Source organism: Schistocerca serialis, chromosome 9 (assembly GCF_023864345.2).
Source record: "Schistocerca serialis cubense isolate TAMUIC-IGC-003099 chromosome 9, iqSchSeri2.2, whole genome shotgun sequence".
NCBI classification, from domain to species: Eukaryota; Metazoa; Arthropoda; class Insecta; order Orthoptera; family Acrididae; genus Schistocerca; species Schistocerca serialis.
In genome coordinates, this window is record NC_064646.1 from 477,546,506 (window position 1) to 477,561,128 (window position 14,623).

General features: G+C 45.5%; 1 protein-coding gene across 1 annotated transcript in view; it reads left to right on the forward strand.

Moving 5' to 3' along the window:
- LOC126419723 (protein qui-1) overlaps positions 1 to 14,623 on the forward strand; it is a 918,484-nt gene that overhangs the window by 568,615 nt on the left and 335,246 nt on the right. The window contains exon 8 of the mRNA XM_050086903.1: positions 6,422 to 6,646. Coding sequence (XP_049942860.1) covers positions 6,422 to 6,646 — 225 coding nt within the window. The remainder of the gene's footprint in view (positions 1 to 6,421; positions 6,647 to 14,623) is intronic.

Below are 14,623 nucleotides of genomic sequence, written 5' to 3' on the forward strand. Positions count from 1 at the left end.
TAACTATCTGCTCGGCTAATGAGCGATGCTTCGTCAGTGTAGTCGCTAGCAATGTCGTCCGTACAACTGGGGCGAGTGCTATTCCGTATCTCGAGACCTGCCTTGTGGTGGCGCTCGGTCTGCGATCACACAGTGGCGACACGTGGGTCCGACATATACTAAATGGACCGCGGCCGATTTAAAGCTACCACCTTGCAAGTGTGGTGTCTGGCGGTGACACCACATTCCTCCCCCGCAAATCGGCGAACGGTCGTGTGATAAGGCTTCCGCCCGCCGTGGGGAGGACCCCATGTTGACGTATGCGATGAGGTGGGGAGCCTAACAACAGGCGAGGCTGTGCCACCCGCACCCGGCCATTCGGTCCGAGGGGAGCTAGGAAACGCCTGAAAACCTAGTCCAGGGTGCACGTCAACATGCGGTGTATGCGCCCGTAAAGAGACAGGAGGGGCCGAAGGGTCGACCTCCATTGCGTCGGGGTATTCGACGCGCGAAGACGCCATGTGGTCCGGAGCGGGCAAGAGTTCCATGGCGGAGGACAGATGGTCACGGGAAGCGATCGGCGGCGCGTGACCCAGGGAGGCGCTTGGCGGCTGCAGCGAAGCGTCGAATTCGGGCGGCGCCGGCGGGAGAACAGGCGGCGGCTGCGGCGGCGCGTCGCCATGGGGCAAAATGGAAGGCATCGTCGGTAACACCTGGGGATGAGGCGAGCCAGTAGATGGGTCCCCAGGGCGCTGACCGGACGGCACCATCGCTGAAAGCAGACGGGGAGCGGCAGAACCCGTGCGACGACAGAGGCGCAGCTGATTGAGATGCCGACGCACCTCACCAGAGGCCCCCAAAACCAAATACATCGCGCGGCCGAGGCAGCGAAGAATGCGCCCTGCGAGCCAACGCCGTGAACCTCGATAGTTGCGATAGTATACAACGTCGCCTGGAGCAAAAGCAGGTGGCTGCCGCTGCACAGGAAGCTGATGCGGTGGATGTAGCAAAGACATCAAGGTTCGATGAGGGCGACCGTGGAGCAACTCAGCCGCCGAGCGACCATCCCAGGGCTGAGAGCGATACGAGGACAAAAAGAGCAACAACGCGTCCTCCCGAGAATGCGACTCTTTCAACTTCAACATCTGTGACTTGAAAGTCCGGACCAATCGTTCAGCGACACCGTTTGACTGAGGCGAAAACGGCGCGGATGTCAGATGTTGAATACCATTGGCCTGGCAGAATGACTGAAATTCTGCGGACATGAATTGTGGGCGATTGTCCGAAACAATAGTCTGCGGAAGACCTGCAATGCAAAAGATAGCAGACAACGCTTGGATGGTGGCAGAGGACGGCGTGGAAGACAACCGGACAACAAAAGGAAAATTACTGAAGGCATCTACCAGAACCAACCATCGAGCATTCCAGAATGGACCAGCAAAATCGATGTGCAAGCGTTGCCAAGGGGAAGTGGCTTTTGGCCATGCAAAGACTTTCCGCGGCGGTGCGGATTATTGTTCGGCACACGCCATGCAAGAAGAACACATATTCGTAATCGCAGCATCGATTCCGAACCAAGTACAGTGCTGACGAGCAAGTTGTTTCGTTCGCACTATACCCCAATGTCCTTGGTGAAGAAGCCGTAAGACAGAGGACTGTAACGAACGTGGGACCACGACTCTGGACTGATCATTATCAGAACGCAACAACAAAACACCACTTCGTACAAAAAGTCTCTCCTTGTGAGCAAAAAATCGGCGAACCAACGGATCCTCGATCCGAGACTTTGACAAAGGCCATTGCGTAGCAACAAAACGCAAAACGGTAGGAAGGACAGGGTCAGCAACTGTGGCTGTAGCTACACGACGAAAATCAATTGGAAACGATTCGACCACTTCATCGGTTTCCGAATCAATGAACATGCAAGCAAGTACAGAAGAATCGAATGCTTTATCCTCAGCAACAGGCAAACGGGACAACGCATCGGCGTTTCCGTGCTTAGCAGTGGACCGATACAAGATATGGTAGCGGTACTGCGAGAGGAAAATAGACCAGCGAATGAATTTCTGCACTGTACGCGGAGGTACAGGCTTGTTCGGATGAAAAAGCGACGTCAAAGGTTTGTGGTCTGTGATGATGGTAAAGTGACGACCATACAAGAAATCATGAAACTTAATAACACCAAATATGAGAGCCAAAGCTTCTTTCTCTATCTGCGAGTAATTTCTTTGCGCAGACGAGAGCAATTTTGACGCAAAGGCAATAGGGCGATCATGCGAGCCAACTTTGTGCGCAAGCACAGCACCGACCCCGAAATCCGATGCATCTACCATCAACAAAAGGGGTTTCTGGGGATCGAATGGCGTAAGGCAAGTATTTGAAAGCAACGCCGATTTCAACTGGCGAAAGGCGCGTTCGCATTCCGTCGTCCAGACGAACGGAACACCCTTACGGCGTAAGCCATGAAGCGGAGCGGAAATGGAAGAGGCATTGCGCAGAAAGCGATGATAATAGTTAATTTTACCCAACACACTCTGCAGCTGCTTCACATTCCGTGGCGAAGGCAAATCTTGTATGGCACGGAGGTGCTCTGGACTCGGATGTATGCCTTGGGCATTGAGTACATGTCCCACGTATGGTAAGTCACGAGCAAAAAACACACATTTGTCCTTCCGCAAGCGAAGACCATTTTGTCGCAATACCTGAAATAATGTTCGTAGGTGTGCTAAATGCTCGTCGGCTGTCTTTCCGGAGATCACAATATCGTCCAGATTGTTCGCAGCAGTAGGGACCGACGCACAAACATTTTGTAAATATTGCTGAAACAATGCAGGGGCGGAGGCACACCCGAATGGCAGTCTTTTGAATCGGTACAAACCAAGATGCGTGTTAACCACCAAGACGCGCTGGGATTCGGCGTCCACTGGGATTTGCAAGTACGCATCTGCTAGGTTCAACTTCGAAAAGTATTTACCCGGGCATAGTTTATCAAAAAGGTCTTCCGGGCGGGGTAAGGGAAAAGTTGGAATCACGAGTTGTGGATTCACTGTTGCCTTGAAGTCCACACAAAGTCTCAGTTTTCCTGAAGGTTTTGGCAAAATTACTAAGGGTGAGGCCCAGAGAGAAGCTTGCACACGTTCAATTACACCTTGTGATTCTAAATCGTGTAATGTTCTTGCGACCTCATCACGCAATGCGTGGGGAACATTGCGCGCTCTGAAAAATTTCGGTTGCGCGTTGACTTTCAGTTCCAAATGTGCTTCATAATTCTTAGCGCAACTAAGGCCCGGTGCAAAAATGTCTGCAAATTCTTCACATAGCCGAGAAACACTGTCTGAAGGCACAGTCTGATTCACTGATGGGACCTGATTTACAATAGACATGTTAAACTGTGGTGTCACCGCCAGACACCACACTTGCTAGCTGGTAGCTTTAAATCAGCCGCGGTCCAATAGTACATGTCGGACCCGCGTGCCGCCACTGTGTGATCGCAGACCGAGCGCCACCACAAGGCAGGTCTCGAGAGACGGACTAGCACTCGCCCCAGTTGTACGGACGACTTTGCTAGCGACTACACGGACGAAGCATCGCTCATTAGCCGAGCAGATTGTTAGAATAGCCTTCAGCTAAGTCCATGGCTACGACCTAGCAAGGCGCCTTAGCCTTACATAGTTTGATAGTTATCGTATGAAATGTCTCATCAAGAACGCTGTAAACAAATGGTGGATTAAATTTAAGTATTCCAGCAGCTACATACTTTTCTTTATAGCTTTTATGAAGTATCCTGTTTCAGACCATCAAGTCCGCCTGCTTGCTTAATGGCCGCCTCCCTTAAATAATGTGCGTAGTGTTGGCAATCTGTCAAAACTACATAAACAATTGAAATAAATCTAAACCAAACAAGTTCACTGCAGTAGAAGAACGAAGAACGTAAAATGACACAAGTTTTGTATGTCCCTTGTATGTTGCAAGAAGAGTGCACTGTCCTAACACAGGGATCTGCTGTCCTGAATATGTAGTGAGCTTAACAGTTGTGGCACGCAACGGAGGTTTGCCCAGTTGTTTGTACGTGTCGTGATTGAGCAATGAAACTGCAGCTCCAGTATTGAGCTGGAATGGTATGACCTTGCCATTAAAGTCCAAATCTACAAAAACTTTATTGTCCTGCTGGCGACAAGAGCGACTGTCTCGTGCAATTTGAACTGATACAGGTACAGCATCACTTGCTAATTGACGTGATTTCCGGCGACGTCGACGCACAGTATTTGTGGGACGGACACAGTCACTGTTAGAGAAAGTGGCACTGGACGAAGTGAAATTAATTACATGAATGCCCATGGGCGAAGGTTCACGAGCCTGAGTGTCCTTGGTTCGATTCTGGCGCGAAGCAAAGGGCCTGGAATGGTTGTGATTGTCTGATCTGAGCTTTTTCTGGCAAACACTTTGAACATGTCCTTTCTTATTACAGAAAAAGCAAATAGCTTGGCGTGACGAGCAATTTTCACGCGAATGTCTAGTTGCACACCGTGGGCATGATTTCATTGCATTTGTATGCTTGCGCGGCACACCTGGTTTAGAGCATGGCGGCAGCTGCGCGAACGTGTGCGAGGGCAGTTTACCGGGCCATGCAGCGCGCCCGGCGGGCCGGTTAATGTTACACACGGCTGGCGAAGTTGCAAATGATTCCTGAACAAAGTCAAGCGTCTTGTCTATTTAATATGTCTATCATTTGTTGAAGGGAGGGATTAACGAGTTTCAAAATTTGTTCCCATATACGAACATCAGAAACATTCTGTGCTATTGCATCATGTACCATTGTATCTGAATAAGGGAGTCCACATTCACACTCAAAAGCACAATCCCTTGTAAGGCCTTGCACTGTTGCAACCCACTCCCAATTAGTTTGACCGGCCGTACGTTTTGTATGAAAGAACGTATACCTTTTTGCAACGACATTGACTGTTTCTTTGAAATAGGCGTCCAATGCCGACAAAATTTCTTCGTAGGACAGACTTGCTATGTGTCATCGGGGAAACAATTTCACTATCCCACAGTAGGTGGACACACCGACACATGACAATAAATGAGGCTGCCGCTCGTTACCTTGAATTCTGTAGGCGGCGAGATGAAATCCAAACTGGCGTGACCACTTGGTCCATGTTTCTTGTGCTGGGTCGTAGGGCCTAAAAGACGGTGCAACTGCGAGTTGTGGCTGCGGTAGCAGTGAAGCGGCGGCTGCCGCATCGTGTTGCAGTGCACGTTGACCCTGGACGAGCTGTCCAAGGGCATCCAATAACGCCTGCGTCTGCTGATTCTGCAAGCGATAAAATTCGGACAGTACATCTGGAGATTGTGACGAAGCCATGACACAAGTAAATCAATCAAAGAGAGAGAAGGCAGTTTGTAATTTCGGCGCCATAAATTAGAGCAATACGAACGCGAAATCCTCTTTTAATCCCATCCTCGTCGCCAATCTGTAGTGTTGACAGATTGCCAACACTACGCACATTATTTAAGGGAGGCGGCCATTAAGCAAGCAGGCGGATTTGATGGTCTGAAACAGGATGCTCAATGAATTGCTATAAAGAAAAGTACGTAGCTACTGGAATACTTAACTTTGATCCACCATTTGTATACAGCGTTCTTGATGAGACATTTCATACGATAACTATCAAACTATGTAAGGCTAATGGCGCCTTGCTAGGTCGTAGCCATGGACTTAGCTGAAGGCTATTCTAACTATCTGCTCGGCTAATGAGCGATGCTTCGTCAGTGTAGTCGCTAGCAATGTCGTCCGTACAACTGGGGCGAGTGCTATTCCGTATCTCGAGACCTGCCTTGTGGTGGCGCTCGGTCTGCGATCACACAGTGGCGACACGCGGGTCTGACATGTACTAAATGGACCGCGGCCGATTTAAAGCTACCACTTAGCAAGTGTGGTGTCTGGCGGTGACACCACACATACGTTTGTCGTACGTGCCACACTGATTTCAGCGGCTATTTCACGCAGTGTTGCTTGCCTGTTAGCACTGACAACCCTACACTAAACGCCGTTTCTCTCGGTCGTTAAGTGAAGGCCGTTGGCCATTGTGCTGTCTGTGATGAGAGACAATGCCCAAAATTTGGTATTCTCAGCACACTATTGACACTTTGGATCCCGAAACGTTGATTTCCGACATGAAATATTCGATGTGTCTAGCTCCAACGTCTGGTAATTCCTCTCATGTGGCCATAATCACGTTGGAAACCTTTTCACACGATTCACCTGAGTACAAATGACAGCTCCACCAATGCTCTGCCTTTTATACCTTGTGTACGCTATACTACTATCACCTGCATATGTGCATATCGCTATCCCATAAATCTTTTACCTCATTGTGTAGTTTAGTAATCTCCATTTCTGTAAATTGGCGGTGAGAGGTATTCTGCTGCCTGTCCCCAGAGCCTGCAGAGCTAGAACGCCGCGTGGAGTCTTCACTGGAGCAGCTGGAGGAGCAAGTGGGCAGGCTGGCCGTGTCGCGCCTGGCGGCCTTCCTCACCGCCACGGAGTTCGGCCTCTGCGAGACGGAGCTGCTGGAGCTGCTGATGCCCACCACGGGCGGAGCGCTCTGCCTCGCCGCGGGCCACTTCAGCTTCAGCTCCATGTGTGCCGTGCGACGGCGCATGGGTGAGTAGCAGCGGGCCCACCGTGTTGCCGGCGTTGCCAGTTCAGCGCTCAGGCGGGGCACGGCGGAACTAGTGCCTGCGCACCTGCGGTTAGCCTGACAGAGCTGAACGACGTACATGGAACGGCGTAGCTGTGACTAGCAAGTCATTCAAATGGGGCACAGAACTGGTACTAACCAGGTAGAGTCGATGGGACACATGGCATGGCGTAGATGGCATTAACTAGGCGGCGCATGCCATGGTGCAAATGGTGCTAAACAGGCAGCCAAATGAGGCAGAAAAAGAGGTGTAGCTGCAGCTAACGCTGGCAGTCAAATGGTGCACACAGTGCGGTGCATCTGCTACTAACCAATCAGACTCAAATGGGACACATAGTACGGTGTAGCCGCTACTAGCGTCGTGCCTCATCATAGCTTCTGCTAGCCAGGGGCAAAGAGGCACATGAGTCAGCGTAGTTGTGGCTAACCAAAGGCCGAATTTGAACATGATGTAGCCAGTACTATCTAGGTCGAGTCAATCGAGGCAGATGACCGAGCATAGCTGCTGCTAACCAGGCAGAGTCAAATGGGGCACATAAATTGGCATGCAAGTGAGTAAAATGGAACACATAATAAGGCATAGGTGCTACCTACCAGGCAAAGTCAAATGGGGGACATGACAGGCTGAGAGCTTCCCACCATTGGTAGTATATATTAGGAGAGTAGTACATATTAGGTTTGAACACACACTGTATGGAATTATGTAATTTCTCAGGGTACATACTAGGTCTGCTCCCACTATCACACATTAGTATCTATTAGTTCATAGGCTTCCACGACTGATGACATTTTCAGTAAAACAATTTTGGTTATTGTGCACGTCATTATAAACCACTAAAGCAGCTAAATTGCCGACACTTCGACCAACTTGCTGCGGTCCTCTTCAGGGTGGTGAACTGCATGGAAAAGGGCGACAGTAAGTCGGTTGAAATGTTGCCAATTTAGTTGCTTTAGCTTTTATAATGACATGGCCCAATACCCAAAACTATTCTATTCAAAACGTATGTATTATGTTTTATCACTAGGTCTGTTCTACACGTATTTGAGTTTATTAATATTATATTTACTCGGTTATGTAGTCCTTGTCCTCTACAAAATAATCTCTATCTCCTTGAATGAAATTTTTCCAGAGGCATTACCAGCAGAGTTGTTTACCCATTTAGTGTCCATAACGAATTTAACGATTTCACTTTCAATTCATCACTGATAAGGAAGAAGAAAGAAAAATTTTGTCGTTGATGAGGTAATTAAACATGGAGCCTTATATGTAATTGGGAAACACTGGGAAAGAAAACAGCTATTACCTTTTAGAAAGGAACTGTCTCATCATTTACCTTAATCGGTTTAGTGTGGCCATGTAACATCTGAATAGCTATGTAGAATTTGAACTGCTCTAATCCCAGGTGAGACTCCAATGTCTTACCACTGCGTCATCTCATTCAGTGTCATGAGAGGCGTTCAAATTGATTTTGCAGCCTCCAGTATTGCAGAGAATACGTAATTGGAAGAAGGAGTAGCATAAAATGTGTAGACGTGCCATGAGATGAGAGATTTCTACTTGGTTTTAAACATTCCACGTTCCTTCCACTACATGGCGTAGCAGTTCATTCTAAACTACCGATAGTGCATATGCATCACACACAACGATCAGAACACTGTACCCAACTCCTACATCTGATCAATGGTACGCTGGTAAAGGATCGGATTGACCAGGGCACCTGAAAATAGTGGTAGGATAATATGAGAGGTGTATGTACGGCCTTTAACTTGCTAGAAGAGTGGCATTGTCGAAATGATGACAGAATGGTCTACATGAAGTGTTTGAAGCCTACAACTCCCCTAACACGTCAGATTTTTAACATTACCTTATCAAAAGATGTTGGCAATATTGTTGTGTTCTGCAAAGTCTGACTAACACATATACATGGAATTTCAGGTAAGGTGTTTTTCTCTATAACTGACAGAATAAAGAGTGAGAGGAATACGCTTTTAGATAAGTAACCGTAAGAAACGTTGGTATTCCTGTGGATTTACGAAAATAGTTTATTTAGTTGTTTTTCAGAGTTACGTCAATGAGTTATTCATTAAATAGTATATTATTTCTTCTTTTATGCAGTTGATGTATTTAAATTGACTGTGTACCAATCAATTTACATCGAATTTCATTCAGTTCCGTTCGACAGCTATAAAATTTCCAAGTTTTCGGGGTCTTGTTTAACCGCCATTTAGAACTTGTTTGATCAGACATTATATGATATTCAAGTATAGTATTAACTAAACTTTTCGGTACACTTGGGACTATCACCTTTTCAATTTTCCTTGGAACAGAAAAAGAGCTTTCCATCTCTCCATCGCCCACCGGTAGCCAGAACCAGCCCTTACTCCAGTCATTATCCCTGTCGTGTCTCTTTTATTGTGATGTAGATAAGGAGGGCACAGATAGACAAAACTCCACGTGATTCGAGCCGTGAATGCTTTTTTAAGTCCTATGTTGCAAGCAATTGGTTGTTTGATAAGTTTTAGTTCTTATGATCGTTTAGGATAGACGTCACTTTTACACGCTCCGTTTTCTTATGCAGTGTATTAGCCACTGGAATCCTCTACACCTATCCTCAATATAAAATGCACATCGTCAATCCATAACTGCAGCTGAAAATCTGAAGCGTATTATCTATACTACATAAAACTCCGTCATTGTACATATACCCATAAGTCATAAATTCTTAATAATCTCAGTATAATCGAAAACCATGCTATATTCAAGAGCAAATTCAAAGTTTCAACGTCGATATTTCCCAGTCGTCTTGCTCCTCTCTAACAGCGAACAAATTTCTCTGCCACACCCTCGGGACTACCCTTGCTTTCCTCATACCTCGTTCTGTTCCTTTAATCTGCTGTAGGTACTGCTCTTTCTGTTACTATTAACTTTCCCTATCATCTCTCGGACCAATTAATTTCTTCGTCCCGATTTGTTCTTTCAGTTATGCTGCCACGATTTTCAGTTATTATATCATTACTCCCATCTGTCAGGAACTTATATACTGAGGAAAGCATTTAACGTAATGGCAGCAGTAATGACATTAGTTTGATAATTATGTTTATTACTTTGTCTATTACTGTCATGTAACTCATGTCCCCCCCGGTAGCTGAGTGGTCAGCGTGACAGACTGTCAATCCTAAGGGCCCGGGTTCGATTCCCGGCTGGGTCGGAAATTTTCTCCGCTCAGGGACTGGGTGTTGTGTTGTCCTAATCATCATCATCATTTCATCCCCATCGACACGCAGGTCGCCGAAGTGGCGTCAAATCGAAAGACCTGCACCAGGCGAACGGTCTACCCGACGGGAGGCCGTAGCCACACGACATTTCCATTTATGTAACTCATGTACAAAGTGCGTTACAGTATATACTGTAAAGATAATGTCCAAGATTGATTGGTTAGACCAAGAGAGATCCTGAAGGCCAAATTTCACCAGATAAAACAAATAAAATACGTATCTCCTCAAGAGCAATGTTCTTCCACTACGTTGTTCATAATGTAGTTGAAATGAGATTCATACTGAACACTCGCAGTGTAAGTTTTATATTTTTAGCAGAGGATGTAATAAAGTTTTTGTCTAGATAACAATGTAAATCAGCTATTTGCGCAGGGAACACTTGTAGAATGTTTAAGCTGCCGAACACAAAGGCATTGAAAGGGACACCTGCATTGAAAGGGACAACATTTCTGGGGAGGAAACCTGCGGTTTGACGTAAGCGGAAAGATCAGAACCATGTCGCCGTGTTTACATATGCTTGACAAAACAAGGAAAAATGCCGTTTCAACAACATGCCAAAAATAACAGATAACAGATTCGTGTCGAACTGCGGGCGCGGCGGGAACGACAAACAGAAACCACACGCATAACTGCGCTCTGAAATGCAATTATTCAATCAGAAATCCCGACAGCAAAATAGCCAGCGGGCTGCCACGTCACATCACGTCGCGTCACACAAAAATGTGAAGGCAGAACTCAAATTTAATTGTCGCGCATCAAGCGAAGCGAACCGACCGTCAATCTTTATTCGCATGCGTTCTCGTTTCCTGAATGTCAATCAGGTTTGTGGAAAAATATAAATATATTCAGCGATATGTCTATTCATTATAATTCATTTCCTTGCCAAATCAAAAGTTCAATAATCTACGTCAAATCAGTGATAAAATTCTAGTTTGAAATCTGGACCTTGCCGTTAGTGGGGAGGCTTGCGTGCCTCAACGATACAGGTAGCCGTACCGTAGGTGCAACCACAACGGAGGGGTATCTGATGAGAGGCCAGACAAACGTGTGGTTCCTGAAGAGGGGCAGCAGCCTTTTCAGTAGTTGGAGGGGCAACAGTCTCGATGACTGACTGATCTGGCCTTGTAACACTAACCAAAATGGCCTTGCTGTTCTGGTACTGCGAACGGCTGAAAGCAAGGGGAAACTACAGCCGTAATTTTTTTTCCCGAGGGCATGCAGCTTTACTGTATGATTAAATGATGATGGCGCCCTCTTGGGTAAAATATTCCGGAGGTAAAATAGTCCCCCATTCGGATCTCCGGGCGGGGACTACTCAAGAGAACGTCGTTATCAGGAGAAAGAAAACTGGCGTTCTACGGATCGGAGCGTGGAATGTCAGATCCCTTAATCGGGCAGGTAGGTAAGAAAATTTAAAAAAGGAAATGGATAGGTTAAAGTTAGATATGGTGGGAATTAGTGAAGTTCGGTGGCAGGAGGAACAAGACTTTTGGTCAGGTGAATACAGGGTTATAAATACAAAATCAAATAGGGGTAATGCTGGAGTAGGTTTAATAATGAATAAGAAAATAGGAGTGCGGGTAAGCTACTACAAACAGCATAGTGAACGCATTATTGTGGCCAAGATAGACACGAAGCCCACGCCTACTACAGCAGTACAAGTTTATATGCCAACTAGCTCTGCGGATGACGAAGAAATTGATGAAATGTATGATGAGATAAAAGAAATTATTCAGGTAGTGAAGGGAGACGAAAATTCAATATTCATGGGTGACTGGAATTCGACAGTAGGAAAAGGGAGATAAGGAAACATAGTAGGTGAATATGGGTTGGGGCTAAGAAATGAAAGAGGAAGCCGCCTGGTAGAATTTTGCACAGAGCATAACTTAATCATAGCTAACACTTGGTTCAAGAATCATAAAAGAAGGTTGTACACATGGAAGAACCTTGGAGGCACTGAAAGGTATCAGATAGATTGTATAATGGTAAGACAGAGATTTAGGAACCAGGTTTTAAATTGTGAGACATTTCCAGGGCAGATGTAGACTCTGACCACAATCTATTGGTTATGAACTGTAAATTTAAACTGAAGAAACTGCAAAAAGGTGGGAATTTGGGGAGATGGGACCTGGATAAACTGAAAGAACCACAGGTTGTACAGAGTATCAGGGAGAGCATAAGGGAACAATTGACACGTTTGGAGGTAATAAATACAGTAGAAGAAGAATGGGTAGCTTTGAGGGATGAAATAGTGAAGGCAGCAGAGGATCAAATAGGTAAAAAGACGAGGGCTAGTGGAAACCCTGGGGTAACAGAAGAAATATTGAATTTAATTGATGAAAGGAGAAAATATAAAAATGCAGTAAATGAAGCAGGCAAGAAGGAATACAAACGTCTCAAAAATGAGATCGACAGGAAGTGCAAAATGGCTAAGCAGGGATGGCTAGAGGACAAATGTAAGGATGTAGAGGCTTACCTCACTAGGGGTAAGGCAGGTACTGCCTACAGTAAAATTAAAGAGTCTTTGGAAAAAGGCGAACCACTTGCATGAATATCAAGATCTTTGATGGAAACCCAGTTCGAACCAAAGAAGGGAAAGCAGAAAGGTGGAAGGAGTATATAGAGGGTCTATACAAGGGCGATGTACTTGAGTAGAATATTATGGAAATGGAAGAGGATGTAGATGAAGATGAAATGGGAGATATGACACTCCGTGAAGAGTTTGACAGAGCACTGAAAGACTTGAGTCGAAACAAGGCCCCCGGAGTAGATAACAGACCATTAGAATTATTGACAGCCTTGGGAGAGCCAGTCCTGACAAAACTCTACCATCTGGTGAGCAAGATGTATGAGACAGGCAAAATACCGTCAGACTTCAAGAAGAATATAATAATTCCAATCGCAAAGAAAGCAGTTGTTGACAGATGTCAAAATTACCGAACTAGCAGTTTAATAAATCACAGCTTCAAAAATACTAACGCGAATTCTTTACAGACGAATGGAAAAACTGATAGAAGCCGACCTCGGGGAAGATCAGTTTCGATTATGTAGAAATGTTGGAACACGTGAGGCAATAATGACCCTACGACTTATCTTAGAAGAAAGATTAAGGAAAGGCAAACCTACGTTTCTAGCATTTGTAGACATAGAGAAAGCTTTTGACAATGTTGGTTGGAATACTCTCTTTCAAATTCTGTAGGTGGCAGGGGAAAATACAGGGAGCGAATGCCTATTTACAATTTGTACAGAAAGCAGATGGCAATTGTAAGAGTCGAGGGGTATGAAAGGGAAGCAGTGGTTGGGAAGGTAGTCAGACAGGGTTGTAGCCTATCCCCGATGTTCCACAATCTTTATATTGAGGAAGCAATAAAGGAAACAAAAGTAAAGTTCGGAGTAGGTATTAAAATCCATGGAGAAGAAATTAAAACTTTGAGGTTCACCGATGACATTGTAAATCTGTCAGAGACAGCAAAGGACTTGGAGCAGCAGTTGAACGGAATGGACAGTGTCTTGAAAGGAGGGTATAAGATGAACATCAGCAAAAGCAAAAAGAGGATAATGGAATGTAGTCGAATTAAGTCGGGTGATGCTGAGAGAATTAGATTAGGAAATGAGACACTTAAAGTAGTAAAGGAGTTTTGCTATTTGGGGAGCAAAATAACTGATGATGGTCGAAGTAGAGAGGATATAAAATGTAGACTGGTAATGGCAAGGAAAGCGTTTCTGAAGAAGAAAAATTTGTTAACATCGAGTATAGATTTAAATGTCAGGAAGTCATTTCTGAAAGTATTTGTATGGGGTGTAGCCAGTATGGAAGTGAAACATGGACGATAAATAGTTTAGAAAAGAAGAGAATAGAAGCTTTCGAAATAAGGTGCTACAGAAGAATGCTGAAGATTAGATGGGTAGATCACATAACTAATGAGGAGGTATTGAATAGAATTGGGGAGAAGAGGAGTTTGTGGCACAACTTGACTAGAAGAAGGGATCGGTTGGTAGGACATGTTCTGAGACATCGAGGGATCACCAATTTAGTGTTGGAGGGCAGCATGGAGGGTAAAAATCGTAGAGGGAGACCAAGAGATGAATATACTAAACAGATTCAGAAGGATGTAGATTGCAGTAGGTACTGGGATATGAAGATGCTTGCACAGGATAGAGTAGCTTGGAGAGCTGCATCAAACCAGTCTCAGGACTGAAGACAACAACAACATCAACAACAACAACAGCTATCACGTTGAGCAAAACTTGGATCCATGTCAACAGATTCTAGCGCGTACCAAGACTAAAATTACCTTTATGCATGAGACGTCTAATTGTTTTTAAAGAAGAAAAGGAAAGGCATGCAAGGGGCCTGACGCATTTTACTTTTTCAAATAGGCGGAAAGCACCTCGGTTTGGCAAATTTTTACTGTGGTGATATTTACTTTTAACGTTATACAAACACTTCTGATCTCTTACTGCGTCTATACACTCGTGCATTTGCCCCTTTTTCTACATGCTGAGCGTGTTTCTTCGTCTGTAATGCACACTGTACCGCGGGAATATCAAGCAGTGACTAGACAGCGGTTTTGCAGTTCGCTGCTCCATGTCCACTAGTACGTAAACAAAATCGAACAGACTCACTCCTGAACGGAGAGCCCTTTCATTAGCACTGAAGAGCC